At 41.1% G+C, this 23,636-nt stretch overlaps 1 protein-coding gene across 1 annotated transcript; it reads right to left on the bottom strand.

The window, feature by feature from the left end:
• Window positions 1–15: 15 nt before the first annotated feature.
• cyfip1 (cytoplasmic FMR1 interacting protein 1) lies at window positions 16–23,205 on the bottom strand. The gene is made up of 31 exons (XM_058402046.1): window positions 22,970–23,205; window positions 19,003–19,123; window positions 17,587–17,676; window positions 16,108–16,185; window positions 15,927–16,028; window positions 15,664–15,845; window positions 14,550–14,646; window positions 14,329–14,457; window positions 13,994–14,098; window positions 13,156–13,247; window positions 12,663–12,780; window positions 12,144–12,266; window positions 11,847–11,972; window positions 11,595–11,761; window positions 10,855–11,002; window positions 10,612–10,765; window positions 10,368–10,524; window positions 9,309–9,405; window positions 9,063–9,139; window positions 8,501–8,609; window positions 8,277–8,396; window positions 7,909–8,108; window positions 7,096–7,183; window positions 6,852–6,995; window positions 6,583–6,673; window positions 6,302–6,432; window positions 3,422–3,494; window positions 3,189–3,283; window positions 2,050–2,288; window positions 1,821–1,968; window positions 16–807 (listed from the first exon to the last, which is right to left on the bottom strand). Exons 2-31 carry the CDS (start codon window positions 19,117–19,119, stop codon window positions 643–645), a joined length of 3,762 nt encoding a protein of 1,253 aa, XP_058258029.1. The 5' UTR covers window positions 19,120–19,123; window positions 22,970–23,205; the 3' UTR covers window positions 16–642.
• Window positions 23,206–23,636: the final 431 nt, after the last annotated feature.

Below are 23,636 nucleotides of genomic sequence, written 5' to 3' on the forward strand. Positions count from 1 at the left end.
GATGGTGGAAGCAAGTTAATGATAAATTGCTATATTTATTGAATTAAAAATCAGATTACAATCAAATACAAAAAAGGCACATTTTTTAGGCACTTGGTTATTTTTTTTTCTAAGAATATACTAGAGGAAACAAAAAAATAAAGGTCTTCATGCACTCAATTGCTCCAACAACCACCTGAAAAAAACACGATAGAAGAATATAAACCCAACACTTAAATAATCTCTCGCAGAAAGCCGCTCGGTTTCTTTCACCCACTTCTCCGATAAGTATAAAACAAACAAATGATTAGCATGTTACTAAAAAAAATGAGCTGAATAAGGCACATACAGTATGTGTACACTGTTTAAAACCCGGGACACTTTTGTTTTCTTTCTTCTTCCTCTTCACCACCCCGTTGCACAGAAATCTAATTCCAGGCTTCAGTGATTGCTTCAGAAACAGAATTCCCACCTAACTCTGAGAATTTCCTGGTCCCATTACACAACATTAGAGGTTTAGGTGAAGCGTGTAATAATGTGTGGTCCTAATGACACCCAAAAAAACAAAAAAAGGAAGGAAGGTCTTTTTCCAGCGTGATTAAATTTGTTAAGGCTTTGTAACTAAGCCACCTCACTGAGCTACTCCGGAACCTGGGACCAGCCTCAGTTGCTGGCCAGCGATTGGTGGATGGGTGGCTGGAAGCATCGAACATGTTCCACCGGCATGTTCTCCCCGTCTCCGGATTTCAGGTACTTGTTCAGAATGGCGAAGATCTCATCGTTCAGGACCTGGAACTTGCGGATGCGGTCCACCATTTTCTTTAAAGGCTGGAGAAGAAAAGAGATGACCGTTTAAAAAAAGTATAATAATAATAATAATGAAGGTGTACTGAAAACTCACGACTGTATGACAGGAAATTTGCAGAAAATCCTACTGATGGTCCCCCTATTTTCTGCCAAAACAGCCCTGACCTGTCCTGCACTGTGTATTCTGACCCCTTTCTATCAGAACCAGTATTAACTTCTTCAGCAATCTGAGCAACAGTAGCTCATCTGTTGGATCAGATCACACGGTCCAGCCTTCTCTCCCCACGTCCATCAATGAGCCTTGACCTCCCATGACCCTGTCGCCGGTTCACCACTGTTCCTTCCTTGGAACACTTTTGATAGATACTGACCACTGCAGACCGGGAACACCCCACAAGACCTGCAGTTTCCGGTGGTCTATCCGCCATGACAATTTGGTCCTTTTGGTCAAACTCACTCAAATCCTTACGCTTGTCCATTTTTCCTGCTTCTAACATCAACTTTGAGGACAAAATGTTGACTTGCTGCCTAATATATCCCACCCACTAACAGGTGCCATGATGAGGAGATCATCAGTCTTATTCACTTCACCGGTCACTGCTCAGAGCCACTTCAGAATAGTCCAGTGTTTTGTTAGCCAAGTTTTCTTAGCCAGTCTTGGGTGTTTCTAGCTGGGTCATTATCCTGTTAGAGGACCCATGACCAATCTTTCTGACCCTGGGCAGCACATCTCACTCCAGAATGCCTTTATAGTCCTGAGATTTCATTATACCCTGTAGAGATTCAAGACACCCTGCACCAGATGGAGCAAAGAAGCTTTGTGGCTTGTCCTTTGGACAGATGAGACAAAACTGGAGCTTTTTGGGCAAGGTCACATAATCTGCTGTGGATTTTTCTTTCTTTAATGAACCAACAATTTTGTTCATCATCAGCAGACATGGAGAGCTAGAAGTTAGCTAGGTCATGAAATAAATAAATGGAGGAAGAGCAGCGATTCTGACGCGGTTCCAGCAGCTATCTCGTCTCAGACTCACCACGCTCTTGATGATCTCGTCCTTGCCGTCGTGTTTCTGGACCTTGAGCAGGTGATAGCTGAAGTCCAGGATGTCGAAGCGTCTCTGCTGCCCCAGCAGGGTGATGATCATACAGCCGGCCCAGTTCAGCCCGTCGCCAAAACACTGCCTGGAGAACAGAAACAGCACGTGTCTGAGTCGCACACTCTCTAAACAAACACTCCACGGATGGACGGGATCAGACACTCACTCCACGGTGAACTCATGAGCTCCGACAGGGATGCAGTACACAAACTGCATGGCGCTCCACAGCCTGTGGAACTCCACACACTCGTCCACGTGCATCACTCCGTTGCTAGGTAACGGGCCACGCCATATCGGGTCATCCAGGAAACCGCGGACGCGGGACAGGATGACCTCGAAGATGGACAGTCCGCAGCATAGCCTCTCTTTGGTCAGCAGGTCGCCCTCACGAGCGATGGCGATTTGCTAATGAGAGAAAAGGAATAAAAGTCAGAAGTGTTATTTCTCCTACACCACAGCTTTATTCATTTTTAATTCATTAAGGAATGAGAAACAATTGCATAAAGGCAAGAAACCAGCAACTATCTCCTGTTTCTCACGCTCTTCAGGTGCACCTTCATACTGACTAAACATCACTGTGAAAAAAATGATTACTGAATAATTCATGATAGATTTAAATATATTCTTTAATAATTCATTACTTTTTAGAGAAAAAGAAAACACCTATAACTTGATGCCATGTAAAATGAACCTGAAGGCAGGAGATCAATCAAACCTCACGTCTAATCAAGAGCTGGATTCATTAATTCTGTAACTAATAATGTTTGAATAATAAGAGTTCTTTTCATGACAACTTATAAAATAGACTCAAATAATTTGATGTACAGTGCTTTAAAAATGATACACAGACAGATGGAAAGAAAATACCAGATCGACAGATGGAGTGATAAACAGATATATAGATGGATATATATGACAGTTGGATGGATGGATATATTATTAGATTGTCTGAGAGAATGTGGTGGATGGAGTGATAGACAGATAGATTAATGGATTGATGTATGGATGGATGGATAATTGGATGGATAGATGGATGGATGGATGATTGTATGGATGAATGGATGGATGGAAAATGAATGGATGATTGGATGGATGGATGGATGGATGAATAGATGGATGGATGGATGGATGGATGACTGGATGGATGTATGGATAGATGTATGATTGGATGGATGGACAGATAAATCTATGGACTGATGGGTGGATAGACGGATGACTGGATGGATAATTAGGCAGATATATCTATAGATGGACAACTGGCTGGCTTCCTGCTCTATTTAACGTTTTTAGTGAACATCTGCCCACCTGTGGAGTTCCCAGACGCTCGATCAGAGGCACCATGTGCAGCGCGGTGTATTTGGCCTCCAACCGCTTCATCTTAGCATCCAACCGCTCACCCTCTGCACAACGGAAAGGGGCGGGGCTTAGACCAGTTTCACATACATGACCACAGCCCATTGTCATTTCAAACCAACACACACACACACACTCTTTCCCCAGACCCTAGTGACCTACAGACATCAGGACTGTTCGCCTACCTTTCACGTGAACCCTGGGCAGAATGTTCTGGAATGGTGCAGCGTGCAGCAGGTCACACACTTCCTCCTGAGACTGCAGAGAAACACACACACAAAAGTAATGAACAACATCATTCAAGAGCAGAAAAACTCCAGCAGTGCATACTCAATCATGTGACACGTGTGTGAGTCCTCACTGATAAAACTGCTAACAAACACCTCTGTGTGTGTGAGTGTGAGTGTGTGTGTGTGTGTGTGTGTGAGAGAGAGTGTGTGTGTGAGTGTGAGAGTCATGCAAATGCAAACACTGAGCCACACTAACCAAACCCCTGTGTGATAAACTGTGCAAAGCATCGCTGGGTTTAATGTTCTGAACAACAACTCTCTACATAAGGGGTTTTGTGGTGAAGGTCAGGTAGCAGGTAGGTGGAGCTGTGGTCAAATATCACATGATCACAACACACACACACACACACACACACACACACAAGATACACAAAGTACATACACACAATGTGTCTGTAACAACACATGCCAAGGTTATTATAGTGTGTGTGTGTGTGTGTGTGTGTACAAATAAACATTAATTTTAATGATAAGTAATATAAAAGCAGAGAGAACAACAGGACTGTGAGTGTGTGTGTGTTTAAGTGGGTTCTCTGGCTGTGTGTCTCTGTGAGTGTGTGTGTGTTTAAGTGGGTTCTCTGGCTGTGTGTCTCTGAGAGTGTGTGTGTGTTTAAGTGGGTTCTCTGGCTGTGTGTCTCTGTGAGTGTGTGTGTGTTTAAGTGGGTTCTCTGGCTGTGTGTCTCTGTGAGTGTGTGTGTGTTTAAGTGGGTTCTCTGGCTGTGTGTCTCTGTGAGTGTGTGTGTGTTTAAGTGGGTTCTCTGGCTGTGTGTCTCTGTGAGTGTGTGTGTGTTTAAGTGGGTTCTCTGGCTGTGTGTCTCTGTGAGTGTGTGTGTGTTTAAGTGGGTTCTCTGGCTGTGTGTCTCTGTGAGTGTGTGTGTGTTTAAGTGGGTTCTCTGGCTGTGTGTCTCTGTGAGTGTGTGTGTGTTTAAGTGGGTTCTCTGGCTGTGTGTCTCTGTGAGTGTGTGTGTGTTTAAGTGGGTTCTCTGGCTGTGTGTCTCTGTGAGTGTGTGTGTGTTTAAGTGGGTTCTCTGGCTGTGTGTCTCTGTGAGTGTGTGTGTGTTTAAGTGGGTTCTCTGGCTGTGTGTCTCTGTGAGTGTGTGTGTGTTTAAGTGGGTTCTCTGGCTGTGTGTCTCTGTGAGTGTGTGTGTGTTTAAGTGGGTTCTCTGGCTGTGTGTCTCTGTGAGTGTGTGTGTGTTTAAGTGGGTTCTCTGGCTGTGTGTCTCTGTGAGTGTGTGTGTGTTTAAGTGGGTTCTCTGGCTGTGTGTCTCTGTGAGTGTGTGTGTGTTTAAGTGGGTTCTCTGGCTGTGTGTCTCTGTGAGTGTGTGTGTGTTTAAGTGGGTTCTCTGGCTGTGTGTGTGTCTCTGTGAGTGTCCATTTCTTTCTCTCTCTGTCTGTGTCTCTCTATATTTGTGTTCTCCCTCTCTCGTCTCTCTCTTTTTCTCTGTAAGTGTATGTGTCTCTGTCCGTGTCTCTCTCTCTCTGCCTGTGTGTATCTCTCTCTCTCAGTGTATGTGTCTCTGTCCGTGTCTCTCTCTCTCTCTCTGCCTGTGTCTCTCTCTGTCCATGTCTCTCTCTCTCTGCCTGTGTGTATCTCTCGCTCTCTCTCAGTGTGTCTCTGTCCGTGTCTCTCTCTCTCAGTGTGTGTCTCTGTCCGTGTCTCTCTCTCTCTCTGTGTATGTGTCTCTGTCCGAGTCTCTCTCTCTCTGCCTGTGTGTATCTCTCGCTCTCTCTCAGTGTGTGTCTCTGTCCGTGTCTCTCTCTCTGCCTGTGTGTATCTCTCTCTCTCTGTGTATGTGTCTCTGTCCGTGTCTCTCTCTCTCTGTGTATGTGTCTCTGTCCGTGTCTCTCTCTCTCAGTGTGTGTGTCTGTCCGTGTCTCTCTCTCTCTGCCTGTGTGTATCTCTCTCTCTCTGTGTATGTGTCTCTGTCCGTGTCTCTCTCTCTGCCTGTGTGTATCTCTCTCTCTCTGTGTGTATGTGTCTCTGTCCGTGTCTCTCTCTCTGCCTGTGTGTATCTCTCTCTCTCTGTGTGTATGTGTCTCTGTCTGTGTCTCTCTCTCTCTGCCTGTGTGTATCTCTCTCTCTGTGTATGTGTCTCTGTCCGAGTCTCTCTCTCTCTGCCTGTGTGTATCTCTCGCTCTCTCTCAGTGTGTGCGTCTGTCCGTGTCTCTCTCTCTCTGCCTGTGTGTATCTCTCTCTCTCTGTGTATGTGTCTCTGTCCGTGTCTCTCTCTCTCTGCCTGTGTCTCTCTCTGTCCATGTCTCTCTCTCTCTGCCTGTGTGTATCTCTCGCTCTCTCTCAGTGTGTGCGTCTGTCCGTGTCTCTCTCTCTCTGCCTGTGTGTATCTCTCTCTCTCTGTGTATGTGTCTCTGTCCGAGTCTCTCTCTCTCTGCCTGTGTGTATCTCTCGCTCTCTCTCAGTGTATGTGTCTCTGTCCGTGTCTCTCTCTCTGCCTGTGTGTATCTCTCTCTCTCTGTGTATGTGTCTCTGTCTGTGTCTCTCTCTCTGCCTGTGTGTATCTCTCTCTCTCTGTGTATGTGTCTCTGTCCGTGTCTCTCTCTCTCTGTGTATGTGTCTCTGTCCGTGTCTCTCTCTCTCTGCCTGTGTGTATCTCTCTCTCTCTGTGTATGTCTCTGTCCGTGTCTCTCTCTCTCTGCCTGTGTGTATCTCTCTCTCTCTCTGCGTATGTGTCTCTGTCCGTGTCTCTCTCTCTCTGCCTGTGTGTATCTCTCTCTCTCTCTCTGTCTGTTTTCTCTTTCTGTGAGGCTGTCACGTACCAGACTCTGTTCACTGAGCAGACAGAAGAGCAGGGCATTGCCGACCTCCCTCAGGTTCTGGAAGCACACAGTCTTCAGTTCAGCATACTCCACTATGTCCTTCAGCTGGTGGTGGAAGAACTCCAGGATGCCTGTAGCACACCACAACCTCATTAACACTACTCCACTCCACTCCACTCCACACACACACACACACACACACACCCTCACCAACACACTGCCCCTGTTCAACACTGCCTCACCACACACACACTGAATCAGTATTTAGTTTAATCTCAGACCTGGAGAGCCGTACTCGTGGCGTGGCAAGCGGCAGATCTTTGGCATCACCTCCATCAGAGTCCTCACATACTGCAGAATGGTTCCCTGGAGCTGTGATGAAGACAAGACCTTATCTGAGTGTTTCCTGGAGCACCACAAGCACTCGATATTGTATTAAGAGTAAAAACATCACAGTATCCCGGATCTCTGACTTAAACATCACCTTTAAAGACACACACACACACATACACACACACACACACATACACACTAAAGACATGCTCCTTACCAGGCTCTTGACCACCTTCAGCAGCTCCTCCATCACCACAGCTATGCCCTGGTACCCCAGCAGCCTGCACATGGCCTTGATATGAGGAGGACCAACAAAGTTCCGGTAGAAGCCGTATATACTACTGTAGGCCAAGTTCAATGCCTGGGTGAGGAGAAAGAGTAATGAGGGGTTGGATTAGACTCTAATCAAGAGAGAGAGAGAGAGAGAGAGAGAGAGAGAGAGAGAGAGATAAAGTTCTGACCTTTGAGCCGTAGAGGTACTGAGGCTGAGCGTTGGGCGGCTTGTCTCTCTGGAACTCCTGAGAGAATGGCAACACTGTACGAACAAACCTGAACACACACAAACACGTCTGTTAAACAACTTTCTGCCATAAACAGAACATTTCTTACAGATCATCCATTTGATTATCCATACAAACCTCCATCCATCTTATTATCCATCCATCCATCCCTCCACACTTTTATACATCCTCCTTCATCATCCATCCATCCACATGCTCATCCATCCATCCAATTATCTATCCATCCACATGATCATCCATCTATCTGATCATCCATCCATCCACATCATCATCCATCTAGCCACATGATTTCATCCACCCTATTATACATCCATCCACATGATCATCCATCCAGCCATCCATCCAGCCATCCACCCTATTATCCATTCACATGATCATCCATCCACCCATCCTATTATACATCCATCCATCCACATAATCATCCATCCACATCATCATCCATCAACCCATTCATCCGTCCCTCCTTCCCTAGCCTCCACTCTTCGCTAGTTATCTCTTACATGTAATCTGCCCATCATTCTCATTTTGTTTGTTTTAAATCTTTCACAGTGTCTATTTACTCATTAACATTTGTTCAGTGTTCCATTGGAACAGAAAGGAAGAGATGGAGTAAATCATGGAGGTAGAGAGCATCACATTTAAACGTTCCTCTAGCGTTCTCCATTTTACGGTGTGACGATTCTGTGTGTAGTGTGTCAAAGTGAGCAGGTTATAAATTGTCTCCTTTATTTCTGTTTGGGAGAAGTGGAGTACCTGTTGGTGGAGCCGTTGTAGCAGTAGTTGGGCAGGAAGTCGTAGTTGAGCTCCCAGAAGACGTGCAGCGTGATCCTGCCGTACGGAGCGGAGACGTTGTGGTTGGCCTCGCGGAACATGGCGTCTATGCTGTCCAGAGTCAGGAACTTACTCAGCAGCTTGTGGGTCATTCGGTTGATTTCCAACAAACCCTCCAACTCCTGATGGACAGACAGATGTGTGTCATGTCAATAAAAAACAAGTTTGATGTGGACAGATGATAAATCATAATTTTTGACCATTTTGAAACGGTCTTCTGGACGATGCTACGTTTTCACTGCGAGTCCAGAGTCGCCTCGGTTTTGTTAACACAGAGTTACAGAACATACCACGATGGAGGTGAGGTCCTCGCTCTCAAAGCGGTTAATGGCCAGCTCGAGGGACTTGTAGAGAGCAGCGGACACTCGCTGAGTAATGAGACGGTTCAAGTCAATGGAACGACCCAAGAGCTGCAAGAAAAAAATAAATAAATACAAGTCAGGCAAATATACACATTGTGAGCACTCATACACACACACACACACACACACACACACACACAATAAATCCACACCTGGACATGTCTCTGCTTCAGCAGCGTCTCGTAGCGGTTAGACGGAGGCCATGGAATATTGGCACCCTGGTTTTTACACTCCGCTCGGAGTCTCTTATCCAGAAGCAAACTGCGGAGAAAAAGGAGGACAGGGTTACTGAAACACACCAAGGTACATGATTTTATATAAAGTCTACAAAATGTATCGATTTAAATAAAAGGAATTTACCTAGCAACCACCTGGGCTACCCTAACAACCACGTGTGATACTGTAGCAACCACCTGAGATACCCTAGCAACTGAAAGTAACATCCTAACAACCATATAGCAACCATCTGGGATACTGTAGCAACCACCTAAGACACCCTAGCAACTACCAAGAACATCCTAGCAACCACCTGTGATACCCTAAAACTGATTATGCTTTTAAATAATTTAAACATAAAATAAACAATTATTTGTTAGATGATTTAATTGGATGTCGAGCAGTTTATCACTATTTGTGCCACTAAGGTCACCTGATAAACACACACACACACACACGGATACAGGATACCGTTCCTGCTGATCTTTTTCCACCTACCTTCCTGCCAAAACCTTGTAGTAGGCAAAGATTTGATCAGCGAGCTTGTAGACAAACTGGTCAAAGCAGAGATTCACCTGAAAAGAAGAAGAAGAAGAAAAAGAGGAAGAAGCAATCTGTATCAGTGACTCCATATACTGTGACAATTAATAGATAACGTCCATAAAAAGAAAAGTTTTCTCTAGTGCTTTTTATTTCATTTGTAAATAATAATAATAGTAGAAGTGTCTGAGATAACTCTGGTACCTCAGCCTCGATCTCATCGTAGAGGAACTGCTTCTTGAACTTGGTGAGAGCGTAGTGCGCGCTGTCATTGTACAGGTCCAGAGAATACAGCACGTACCTGTGGAGGTCAAGAGCTGCTCAATAAACACATCACTAATCACCAGTGGATTGAAGAAAAAGGCTCCAAACTAAATGTGTACCTTATAACATACATTTTTAATAATTGCTCATACAAATGTAAACAAAAATATCGATCAAAATGCAATGTCTTCATTAAATATTTCTGAGAAAGATCATGTCCCTAGACGTGACATCACATGGAGAAGCTGAACATGATGGTCCACTAATACACCCATCAGCCATAACATTATGACCACCTGTCTAATATCGTGTTGGTCCCCCTTTTGCTGCCAAAACAGCCCTGACCTGTCGAGGCATGGACTCCACTAGATCCCAAAAGGTGCTGTGGTATCTGGCACCAAGATGTTAGCAGCAGATCCTTTAAGTCCTGTAAGTTGCAAGGTGGGGCCTCCATGGTGACTTAAAGGATACTTACAGGATACTTTTGATAGATACTGACCACTGCAGACCGGGAACACCCCACAAGAGCTGCAGTTTTGGAGATGCTCTGATCCAGTGGTCTAGCCATCACAATTTGGTCCTTTTGGTCAAATTCGCTCAAATCCTTACGCTTGTCCATTTTTCCTGCTTCTAACATCAACTTTGAGGACAAAATGTTGACTTGCTGCCTAATATATCCCACCCACTAACAGGTGCCATGATGAGGAGATACTCAGTCTTATTCACTTCACCTCTCACTGGTCATAATGGATGTTATGCCTGACTGGTGTATATCCTCTGTACTGAGTGTATATCCTCTGTACTACTATATTTTTTATATACATATATATAGAGTAATATTTACCTTTAAAAAAAATCAATAAATAAAAATGTTTTTACAAATAAAAAATAAACCCAAATATAGTCATTTATATTTAATTGTAAATGAATGAGATGAAATATTTCCCACGAGTCTGATCTTTATGTTTCGATCTTTTTAGACACAGCAGTGTTACATACTCCATCATGGAGGCTTCTTTCACATCCAGGATGTGATCGGTGAGGATCCAGGGCATGGACATCTCGATGGGGAACTGGATACGACGACCCATCGTGAGCTCCAGGAAGAACTCACGGAACCACAGCTGGGACAGATCACAGCACTGCTGCAGGGTCTCTGGAACAGGACACACACATTTACCTCTGCAGGACCTGTATCAAGGTCTAGTTTGGATTCCTTGCTAATAGCAGACAGGGTTCTTACCGCTGAAATTGAGCAGGTGAGTGTAAAAGAAGGATTCGCGGTGGAACTTCTCAATGTCCAGGATGGTCGGTCCTTCCAGGCCGCTACGCAGTGTCTTCTTAGAGCCGCTCTTATCTGCTACCAGAGACTCCAGCATGGTCCTCACCATGTAGAGCTGCACAGGGATGGATTAATCAGACTGATAAGCAAAGCTCAAAGTCACCTGTTTGGACATCGATCAACAGATAAATTCGAAGACCACACCTGAGTGCTAGAAGGACCCACAGCGCGACGGGGCACTTTGATATCAAACCCTCCTTTGGGATCTTTTTCCCCTCGCAGAGCCGGGTCGTTATGGGGCTCTCGTCCCGTCTCCCAGTCACAGATGGTCTTACGGATGGCTTGGAGGACGCTGTAACAACAAATTAAACCTTCAGTGAGAATCTTTAATGCTTGTTAAAGATTATGAAGTGCATGATGATGATGATGGACCAGGTGTAAGGTCAGCATAGCCATGTGACCTTTAACATTGGCAACATTTATATAAAGAGTATCTTTATTTAAGAGAGAGACTATCCTCAAGGTCCACAAGTGTCAAAGTTTTTCCAATCTATCAATCTAACTATCCAATTTCTGTGCATACTCTGGCCTTAGAGTCTGGTTCAAAGGAGTCTGGTGGTTGAGATGCTTTTCTCCTCATCACGGTTGTACAAAGTGGATATACACGAGTTACTGTATCCTTCCTGACAGCTTGAGCAGCTCATATCAGCAATCTGCTGGATGTTTTTTGCTTTCTGCACCATGCTGTGTAAACTTCAGAGACTTTAGAGTGTGTAAAAATCCTAGGTGATAACTGTATGATCCGTAGGTGTTCCTAATAAATCAGCTATTGTGGGTATGTTCCTATAAATTCTTTGTGTAATCAAAATGTACCTTTAAGGTAAATGATTAGAACACATTTAAAATGTTTTGCAGGGAAATATACAGTCTCTGCACACACACACCTCTGGATGACGTTCTTCTTCTTCTTGATAGCCTGCCTCAGAGGGTCGCGCAGTGTGACCTGGGCGAAGTCCTGCAGGGCGGCGTAGATGGTGTGGCGGATGGCGTGGTTGAACACACTCTCCATACGACCCATCAGCACCTGCAGCCCCTTGATCATGGCAATGACCTGAACCCAAACAGAAGCAAAGCCTCAGTCACTCAAATCCATACACACACACACAGTTACACTTTTTTGAGTATCAGACACTGACCTCCACCAGAGCGAACTTCTCTTCGCTGGTGTAGTTGTATCTGGTGGCTCGTTCGTACTCCTCTGCGTTGTCTGGACATTCCTTATTGGAATATTTGTCTGTAGGATGCACCAACTTCCATGAATACTGCCAAAAAAAAAAGATATATTTTGGAGAAAGCCTTCACCATGCTGAAGATATGTGACAGTTGTGCATATGTCTCTCTCTCTCTCTCTCTCTCTCTCACACACACACCCTCCCCACACAATCACACTCACTTACTCAGATATCTACACACTCACTCACACACACACTCACCACTTCCATGACTTGAGCACTCCACTGAGAGAGCAGTTGAAGACCCTGTAAGGCCAGATCACTCAACTTCTTATACTCTGAATCCGTCTTCTGGGCCTCTTGGCGTCCTGATCCTGTCACCACCTACACACACACACACACACACAGCAAATTCAATTGCAAGCTTAATGCTAAATAGGTAAATACTTAAATTACACATAAATACAGAATTTCCTCTGTTCTCACAACCCAGATAATAGGTGTTGATACATGGATGAACAGATGGACAGAAGGATGGATGGATGGATGGATGTACCAATACAGTAGAATTAAAACAATTACTTAATCACTCAAAATCACTTCATCAGCCACAATTCAGAGATTTATTACTTCACATCTGCACCATTCGGTCTGTAAGGAGCAGCAACATGTCTAAGAGTCGCTCTGGAACAAGGACGTCTGGCATAAAAGTTGTAAACTAAACGTAAATGTAGTAACGACTGAGGGAGAAAAAAATGGCTGCCTGGTGGAGGGTCAGACCTCGCTGTTGCTGTAGCGAGCCAGCTCAGAGATGAACCTCATGTGATCCTCACGTATCTGAATCATCTGCTCACAGATGTTATACTGAGGACTGCTGCCTGTAGATGTGCAAGACCACCTGAGACACACACACAAACCAGTTAATACAGACTAAAACACACCCATTGCTTTGTCTTCATAGGAAATTTTCCTCAAACCTAATATAATGTTTATTATTATTATTATTATTATTATTATTATTATCATCATTGATGACAATTTTATCAATTTAGCATCATAAAACCTATTCATTTTCAAATTCGACTTATCTGCATACAAGTTAGTAAACAGACGCATTATAACATCACATAACTGCTACGCCATTTTGTTTTTTATTGTCAGAAAATATTTTTTGACCTATATAAATTCCAAAAAAATAAATGAGTAAAAAAATTTAGCACTATGTGTAGTGACATGAATGCAGGTAGTTTTAATGAGATTTTACTCTTCTTACCTGGATTTGTTTTCTTCAAAATGGGCGCTGGTCTTGATGTAGCGGGACAGCTCGATCTGCATGTCTCCGAACAGAGGCACGACCTGCAGTTGCTGCAGTTCACATCGGAAAGAAAATGAACGATTATAATAAAATTTTAAAATGAGTTCAAAATGAAATATGGAAAAACTCTGCTACAAAACACACTGGAGTCATAATCCGGCTACAACCGGCTTAGTTTAACTAGCTTTTTTATTTTATTGTATTTTATTATATTTATTAATAATTATTTATCAAGAAATATTATTTATTTATTTGGGAAATGAATTCCCTTACTTGTCAAAACATTTCTATTTTTATCTACAATATATTGTTATTCACATCATTTATTTTAAATAAATGATATAAATAATATATATATATTTACAAATACTATAAATATTTATAAATTAATATTTGAATATTAAATATTTATTAATAAATAAAATAAACAATTAGTCAAACATTGTTATTCATATCATTTATTTTAAATAAATAAATTCTATTTGAATGAAAATGTTTTTGCTATTTACATTCATATACTGATTGCACTATTTTCAGAAAGGTTCTAAGCACATGACTAATATTTCAAAAGGCAAAAAAATATTTAACAATTATTTGTTTCTCCTGTTCATATTAGTTACTGCACATTTATACACTATATACAAGTAAAATTAGGCTTTTAAAACATTTAAAAAATTTTAAATAAATATAATTTGTATTATTTTAATAAATAATCATTAAACTATTTTGGTTGTCTTTATTCATTCATTTATTTATTTTTATATTTCACGGCTTCTTCTGCTCTTTTCCTCAGTACCTTAAAAAATTTGTCGATTTTGGCGAGGTTGATTCTCTTCTTAGCGTCCAGTTTGTAGATGTTGCTGTTGGTCCCGTCCATCAGATACAACCCAAAGCCCATGACCTGCAAAGACGAGGAAGGTGATTATAATCCCCAGTCCAAAAATAAATAAATGATTAAATAAAACAAAAACAAATAAATTAAATACGAGAAAAACAAATAAATAAAATAAGTAAATACAATAAAAAAATAAAATAAATAAATTCAGTACAATAAAATAAAATAAAATAAAATAAAATAAAATAAAATAAAATAAAATTAATGTGTGTGTGTGTGTGGGGGGGGGGTCTTACTTTGAGGAGCATGTGCTTCTCGCCAGGCGTGAGGTACATCTTATTCTCGTAGTAGTCCACGCAGAGGTTGACGATATCAGCCAGGAGCTCTTCGTAACCATTAATCACCTCTAACTGCTGCTGGAGGGACTGCAGCACACACACACACACACACGTTTAAACAAGCTAGCTAGCAGAACCTCGGTACGGCGTAGACGCCTCAGGTGAGCGAGCCGTGGTACCTGTGTGATCTTGTTGTGATTGGCCAGGAACATGGATAAGTTCTGAGACTCCTGTATGGAAGACGGCTCGGACATTTTCCTCAGGAACTGTGCCGCTCTGTCAGAGGGAAGAGAGAGGAGAGTGACACATTATTAAACTCCCACTGATATGTGATGTTCTGCAGGATGTCATTACTACGGTGCTGCTGAACTCTTGATTCTGATTGGTCAGAAAATATGAAATCATTTTCTTTACCAGCTCTATTTAACGGGCTGGTTCTGATACGTTATCAGGGTGAGGGAGACGGGTGTCGCTGATCATATAGAGCCCTGAATTATTCAGAGGAATGAAAACAGAGCATGTGAGAACATCGGGTCAGAGGTGAGAGGCGGTAAAGTGCAGGATGAGCTGGCGCCACACCGCCCTCTAGTGGAGATCAGGCTACATTACGATTCACTGACGTGTTCACGAGAAACCACACATTTATCAGTTTAAAGGAAAAGCAAATGGGTTTATAGCAAATGGATGGAAAACAGTTTACTCACAGAGATCCATCAAGATCATTTAGTCAATAATGTTGATACGGTGAAGTTTTCTGTAAGTAAACGGTTATTTAACGTTGACAGAAGGCATCAGAGGATATATTATTTCCTCTACTGTTTATTAGCAGCACTGTACTTGTAATACAGGAAGTGATGCATTAATCTGTTATCTTTAAACATGATCAGTATGACACATACACACAAGCCATGAGCCTCAGAAACTCAAAATATCAGTCTGAAGGAGTATTTAGAGGACAGCGCAAATGTACTAAAAGCTTGTGGTCAGTGTGCTGGACCGTGTTTGCGGAATGTGAGGACTACAGACCTAGCTGAAGGAGAATACTGAAGGAAAAGTTCAGGCTGATGCATTTTTTTTAAACCTATATTCTCCCAATTTGGCTATTTCCCCTGTTCAGACCACAGCTATGAAGTTAGCCAGCAAGAAACAATAACTAAAACTCATAATTCCTGACTTACAACCAGGAAAAAAAAAACACAAAACAACCCCTTCACTAGGAATTCTCCTCCAGTCAGAGTTCCTCAGAGAGATCTGTAGTTTCTTTATGCTGTTTTGTTTTTGTGTAACACACACCGTTTGTAGGCCGAGTGGTCGTTCTTGACGCTGCACTTCATGTTCTTCAGCTCGTCCAACACAGCAAACATGTTGATGAACTTTCCCAGGGTCATCAGGTAAGCCTCGGACACGAAGTCCTTCCTTCGCTCGGCGTGACACAGACGGCGTACCTCGCCGCAGAAACGATCGATAGCAGTGCGCTGGGAAAGAAAAATCATTATTCATGTCCTCCTTCGGTCATGTGATCACCGTGAAGACAACCGGGCATCAGTGACCATTACCTGGAAGTACATGAAGTTCATCAGTTTGGTGACCTCGGGCTCCAGCACCTCCACCGTCTTCTCGTAGATCTCCACTCTGTTGGGCTGCTCATTGCACTTCACCTAAAGGAAGGATGTTGAGATGAAAATGCAAAACAAAAAGCCACCACAAGCAACGTGTGTGTGTGTGTGTGTGTGTTACCTGAGGAATGGCTCGGGAGCAGCTTCTCCAGGTGTAAAGCATCACAGCGTACTCCTGCCCTTCCTCCAACATCTCATTCTGTACACAAACAAAAACATCTTGTATACGTAACACACACATCATAAATGACTGCAACGTAGCTTAAGCATGGGGTGCCAATATTAATGAGCAACAGCTCCGTACACTGTGTAGAAAACACTCCACAGTGTTAAAGCAGGGAGGATAAATAGTTTGTAAAGTTATTTACAAAGAAAATAATGTTAGGAGTGAAGAATAGGAAGCACGGTGGCGGTAGCATCATACTGAGAATTTCAGGTCATGTCTTATTCTGAGACTAGAAACAGATTTTGAAAAAGGGGAAATAAGAAACCTCTAGAATCTGCAAGATATGAACTAACTGATGCATTTGCTCAGATGAGTCCAACCGACCAATCAGATTAAATAAAACCAGTCACCTGACCCTCTTGATAAGACAGATTTGGGACGAGTCATTCAGAACTCATCTGAAGTGAAAATGATTCACAGAATTTAATCATTTGACATGGACCACAGTACTGACCATAGACTGGACAATAAGACTTTAAGGGCACTCATGTCATTATGAGTGAACGATCCTTCACTTCGATATTAAAGGCTATCCGGTGTAGATTCATGATCTACAGTCCCAGTCAGGGTGACTTCAGTTCATAAGACTGCAAATCATGGAGATGTTTAAGGGGGTGAATACTTACGCTAATGTTTTGCAAATACTTGCTAAGGTTTAATGCAAACAGATGTGAGTCAGAGAAGAGACAGGGTGGACACAGTGACAGGTCAGGGTGGACATAAAGGTCAGACAGAGACGAGACAGCAGACACAGAAACAAGTCAGGTGAGACAGACTAATCGGGAGGACACAGATGAGACAGAGTGGACAAAGATGAGAGTCAAGTTGGACACAGAGGCGAGTCAGAGATGAGACAGGATGGACACAAACAAGTCAAGGTGGATAGAAAGGCAAGTCAAAGATGAGACAGGGTGGAAACAGAGACGAGTCAGAGACAAGACACAGACGTGTTCTGAGATGGGACAGGGTGGACACAGAGACAGGACAGGGTGGACAGAAACAGGACAGGGTGGACACAGATGTGGTTCTGAGACAGGACAGGGTGGACACAGAGACGGGACAGGATGGACACACAGATGGGACGGGTAGACACAGAGGTGAGTTAGAGTCAGATGAAGCAGACATGCTGGACACAGAGACAAGACAGATACGGGACAGGGTGGACACAGAGACGGGACAGAAACGGGACAGGGTGGACACAGCGGTCAGTCAGAGACAGGGCAGGGTGGACACAGAGACAGGACAGGGTGGATACAGAGACAAGAGAGAGATGGGGCAGGATGGACACAGAAGTCAGAGACAGGACAGGGTGGACACAGAGGTGAGTCCGAGTCAGATGGAGCAGACACTGAGGCGGGTCAGAGCGAGGTTTACCATGCTGGCGTGGACGGTGGCCTGCTCGATGTAGCGCGCGATTCCGGTCACAAACGCATTACGATCTTCAAAGTTGGTGTTGAAGTTCGGCTGTTTGATGGAAGAACATCGACAAAATTAATAATAAAAAAATAAACATCTAAACATCCAAATAAAGCAAAGATAATGATGTCACACAATCCTCCAGGTCAACAATTTACATCTACACACATTTCAGGATTACTGGGAAAAACAAATAAAACCTGAACTGCCAATAATCAATAAAGAAATAAATAGAAACTAAAACAAAATACAAAAATAAAATTAAATCAAAGACAACGACTAAATAAAAATGAAAAGAAATGAATTAAAACCAAACATCAATTCATTCCTTTTGTATTTATTACATCATTAAATTACACAATTATTTTATTTCTTTTTGTTACGTAAATGAACAGAAATAGTTTTTAAAATTTTATATTTCATTTATATTTTTGCCTTTTTATATATAAATAAATAAAATAAACAATTTGGAATAAATACAAAGAAACAAATATAAGTAAACAAATAAATCAATTTTGGTTTAAAGTACGTTTTGCTCCTATATTTATTTTTTTATCGTTGTTGTTAAATTAAATAAATGAATAAAAAATTATATTTAAAGGATGTTTCCTGCATTCCTCAGGTTAGAAAGTTAAATAAAATAAAGAAAAAGAAAAGAAAAAGAAAAGATAAATAAATAAATTAAAAAAGTATGTTTCCTTTTTGCATCCTATATTTATTTATTTATTGTTGTTCTTAAATAATTACTTTAAATTAAATAAATGAATAAAAAATATCGACACCTAAAAAGACGTTTCCTAAATTCCTCAGGCTAGAACAATTTTTAAGCTAGAAAAAAAATACAACTAAAATTTCAAGATATTATATAATTTCAAAATATTTTAAAAAACAGATAGATAGATAAATAAATTAATTAATTTTCTTTTTGCACCCTATATTTATTTATTTAGTTAGTTAGTTGTTAAATTAAATAAATTAGTAAAAAATATCTATATTTAAAAAGATGTTTCCTGCATTCCTCAGGCTAGAAATTTTTTTAAGATAGGAAAACAAATACAAACACGATTTCAGGATATAATAAAAATTCAAAATATTTTTTAAAATAGATAAAAAGATAGATAGATAAATAAATAAATAAGTATGTTTTGCTTTTTGCATCCTATATTTATTTATTTTGCTGCTAATTGTTTTGTTTGTTAAATTAAACAAATGAATAAAAATTACAACCCAAATTTCAAGATATTAAATAAATAAAATTAATTCCTAAAGAAATGCAAACTGAAGCTATGCATCATGACAACAGCTGACAACATCATGACAACAGCTCAGTGTAGTGTTACTGCTGTTAAAGACGTGTGTGTGTGTGTTAATGACCTGGTATATGAGAGATGAGGGCAGGGGTTCAATGCAGGGCTGCTGGTCTGGAAGTGGAAGCTCCTCCAGCAGGTCCACATTGGACAGAGCGTCCTCCAGAGACACTGTGGTCGTCATGATTCTAGACAAAAAATAAATAAAAACAACAATACGTCAAACTCTCTTTTGAACATCGTTCATTACAGCAGCTATAAACAGTCGTTCCCTCTCGAAGTTAATAAACAATCGAATATCCTGATGAAAAATTCCTGATGAAGCGTTACTCTGGAACTGGAGACTCCTTCCGTGAACAATAAAAAAACGTCCATCGATTAAAGGAGTTTATAAAGTCAAGCGTCCGCCGTACATGCCCCCGTTGCTATGGAAACGATAACTGATATCCGCTCGAACTGTCATTAATAATAAAAAATGTCTGAGCTGCAGTGATGGAGAAATAATCAGCACCTCCCGTCAGGTGATTAGAGCTAGGAGTGGCCGTCAGCACAGGTGGAGCCGTCTGTTATTTATTTAAAGCCTGTAATCAGCAGGTGTGGAGATTCTTCTCGTTCTTCACCCTCAGGGCAACACAGGCCTCTGAGAACTCCAGTGCTGTCACACAGCTACGCTTCACGACACCCCTGAAACTGACTCACTTCCTCAATCTGCAGCTTAAAATAGACAGAAGATCAAGCGATTAAACCAACAAGTGTGTGGTTTCAGACTGCAATTTGTTTTTTCTCCTCTAACGATTGGTCAGATTGTTAGTGGGTCATTGAGAGATTATTATTTTAATTCTGGAAACAGAGAAAATCATGCATCAGAGTGAAAAAAGGAAGCAGCTTTGGAGGTGTTCCTCAAAACACAAGACAACAAGACAACAGTCGCTAACCACGTCTTCCTGCAGAATGATGGACATCTTCACCGCTGAAGGGTCAAGAAACTTTATAAAGTTAATAACTTACATTTTTTAAAGTGACATTTCTCTATTCTCTTTTTAAATCTGGTCAAGAGTCTGGTCTCACATCAGGCTTTGGAGTTTAGCTAAAAAAAAAAAAAAGGAGAAGGAAGTTCAGTAACCAGACGTAGCCTCTGCGCAGGCTCTGCAGGTCCAGTGCTGCTGACCACATCGCAATAAATCCACCACCGGCTCTGCAGCACAATGCGGTCAATACAAACACATACTAATGGTGCAAGAGTTGAATTCTTACTTCTGTAAATAATTAGTGTAGAAGAATGAGGAAAAAATAACCAACACTGGATTAGCAAAAGTATATAAAGTCGCTTGTCCGTGTTTGGATGAGCCTCCTGTCAATCATTTTGTAGATCCAAAAGGGGCGGAGCTTCATCGATCATTCAACTGTCTGACGAATGCACATGCTAGAGGGCTAATGTTGAACAACAACAAAAAAAAAGACTGATTTTTGCAAACAGAAAAAATATCTTTTCTTCAATCTTTAAAGATTTCTCTCAGAAAGTGTTAATGTTGGTGAACATGACCGGAAATTCTGCTTTAAAAGGATTATTTTTACACTGAAATGAAACTTTTTGGCTCATGATCAGCAGAAGAGTTTATTCCGACCCGGAGAAATAACAGAAAAATAAAAAGTTCAAATGAATGATTGAATATTTATAAATGTAAAATATATATTATTTTTTTTCCGAGAAAGACTAGACGTACTTTTTGGAAAATTTGTGACGTAACTGTTGGAGTTTTTGGTGTTTAAGCTGAACGTCTGAGCTGTGCTACGATCACAGGTCTGATACCGTCTGATACAGAGTGCGCCAGTCTGCGGGACGACTCGGTCGAGATTTCCATCTTAAAGCTGTTGTGAAAATGAAAGAAAGACGACGCCCCTGACTCTGTAACGTAAACATCCTGAAACATCGCCATGGAAACCAAGACAAAACAACTTCAATCACGACAATCTGAATATCCGCCGGGGGTCACACCGGATCAGACGCTTCACACTCTCGCTCACACACACACTCACACACATTATATATATATATACACACACACAAACACATTCACACATATGCACACACACACACACACGTTCACACATATGCACAGCAATAAATGGAGAGAGAGCCAGACAGATAGACAGATGGAGAGGGAGAGAGACAGTTTCCTCCAGCATGCAGGTATTTCCACACGTCTCACTGCACTCCGAGCGTCAAGATGCAACACATTTGTGAGCAGAAACAGAAACACATCTTCACAACTCGCCTTTTCTTCAGTTTCAGTGTAGAAGAGCTGTGAAGATTTAACACCTTACAGATTCACTCACACACACTTCCTGAGGAGGAGGAGGAGGCAGGGCTGAAAGCACAATGGCATTAAAAACATCAACAAAAGTCTCTACACAAACCCACAGGGCAGCAGAGACCTGAAGAAACCAAAATTTTAAATACACCTTTACTCTTTACTTTCATCAGCAGCATCCAGGAGTCCAGGAATCACGACCAGACCAGATTAATCCACAACACAAACCATCCAAACACTGCCAATATCACAGCTCCTTCACCGTCTGTTCATGTTACAGCATAGTCACTTCCTGTTTCTTAAACTCCTCTGTTAAAAGTGAACAAGGAGTTTTGGAGTTTATTTAGAGAACGAAAGAGCGCTTTCAGACATCAGGCCGTCAGTAGACAGTGAATCAGAGCAAAATTCATGATTCTGATTCATTCGATTCATACCAAATCCACAATTCTGATTCATTTAATTCATCCAAAATTCATGATTCTGATTCATTTGATTCATATTCTGTACTTCTTATCCAGCTCTTATTCGTTCAACACATGAAGCTCTACAGCTCTGTCCTTTGGCTCAGTTTAGCAGCTGCACTTACATGTCTGATTCCGTTCCTGCGATCGAGTCCAAGAAAACACACACACACACACACACACACACACAAAGGGTTTGACTCAAACACACTCCAAGAGGTTGGAAGAAAATACTAAAATATACACAGTGAGTCGATTCTTATGAGCAACTCCACCTGAATCAGGGAAAACATTACACAATATTCAAAGCAAGGACCAAAAAATCCACATCCATGATCTGACATAAATCTTACAGATCACTAGCTGGTCAGTACGATCACATTTTAAAGTATAAAGTCATAATAAAAAAAAGTGAAACGTTTTGTAACCAAGAGTCGACTCTAAACAATTCATGAACCGATTCAGGTGACTTCGAGTCGAATAGAAAACGACTCTTTAGGCCAGATTCGAGAGAGTGAGTGTTAAACTGAGAGAAGAGTTATTTCTAGCTGTTCTAACACACATAAGAACAGGAACTAACTCATTCCCCAACGTTATATTGAACAAAAATGAATAAAAGATACAAAAATTTCGTTACTTTAATAAATAAATAATCAACCGCTGGAAGGTGTTGATTTTCTTTCTGCTGGAGAGTTTGGAGGAGCAACTCAACCTAAAGAGCAAAAACCAGTTCAGGAGGATTTTTTATAATCACTGGATTTGTTTAGCTGGTTTATTTTAACATCTTTAAAAATTTTAATAGGAAATTCATAGACTTTAATCATAATTTTAACAGACTTTTAATGAGAAAATAAAAGTTAGCAGATTATTTTGCAATGAATTGTGATTAAAATATAGCTCGCAGTTAGGAAACACACACAACTGGGACATAAAATGGTCCTTAAAAGATTATAATAAAGCTAACAGTGCAGAAAAGTGCAGTTTTATCTCATTATTGTGTCTGTAATCGAACTTTTAAAGCTCGAGCTGAATTTTCAGACTTACACACAGAGGCCTAGCATGAGCTACGCGCTTTACAAACAAAAACTATGATCTAAACTGCTCAGACTTTCTCTCTTTTATAAGCAAAAACATTCAGTTACACGTCTTTCCACCTGAAAACTCGAAGAGAGAGAAAAATCTCGACCAACACCAGAGACAACACCCAAACTGGAATGAGCAAAACTTTTTTCCTGGCTGCTAAAACAGGTCAGATACCCACCCTTAAATTTTTCCAGGGATAAACCGATGAAGTCCCGCTGAATTAATGCTCCATTTGACGCCGTCACAACGAAGACAAAAGTCTTAACTGGAGTAAATATTATCCCCCGAGGCCTCGGTGTTTGATTTTTTTACTAAAAACTTTGCTGTAAAACGCGTTAAAATCCTGTCTTTCCGCCTCTGCAGTAACACACAGGCGGACGTCGGGAGGAGTTCCCGTTTCTCTACAGGGAAACTCAACAGGAAACTCCGCCGACAATTTACACGGCGGCCACAAGAGGGCGCTATTATTGTAGAGCGCTTCCACAAAGAGGGCGCTATTATTACAGAGCGCTGCCACCAGAGGGCGCCGTTTTACACAATCTTGCTTAACCACTGAAAACAAAACAATAATAATAATAATAATAATTTATTAATGAATTGTATGGTAAAATAGTATCAATATAAATAACTATAACAATAATAATAATAAATAAATAAATAATTATTAATGAATTATATAGTAAAATAATAATATTAATTAATTGTATGGTAAAATAATAACTATAATATTAACAATGATAATAAATAAATAAAAATATTATTAACGAACTATATAGTAAAATAATTATTATTATACCATATGACTAAATTTAATCAATTTGTAAAAGTATGTGAAAACAAAACTC

Source organism: Hemibagrus wyckioides, linkage group LG11 (genome assembly GCF_019097595.1).
Source record: "Hemibagrus wyckioides isolate EC202008001 linkage group LG11, SWU_Hwy_1.0, whole genome shotgun sequence".
NCBI classification, from domain to species: Eukaryota; Metazoa; Chordata; class Actinopteri; order Siluriformes; family Bagridae; genus Hemibagrus; species Hemibagrus wyckioides.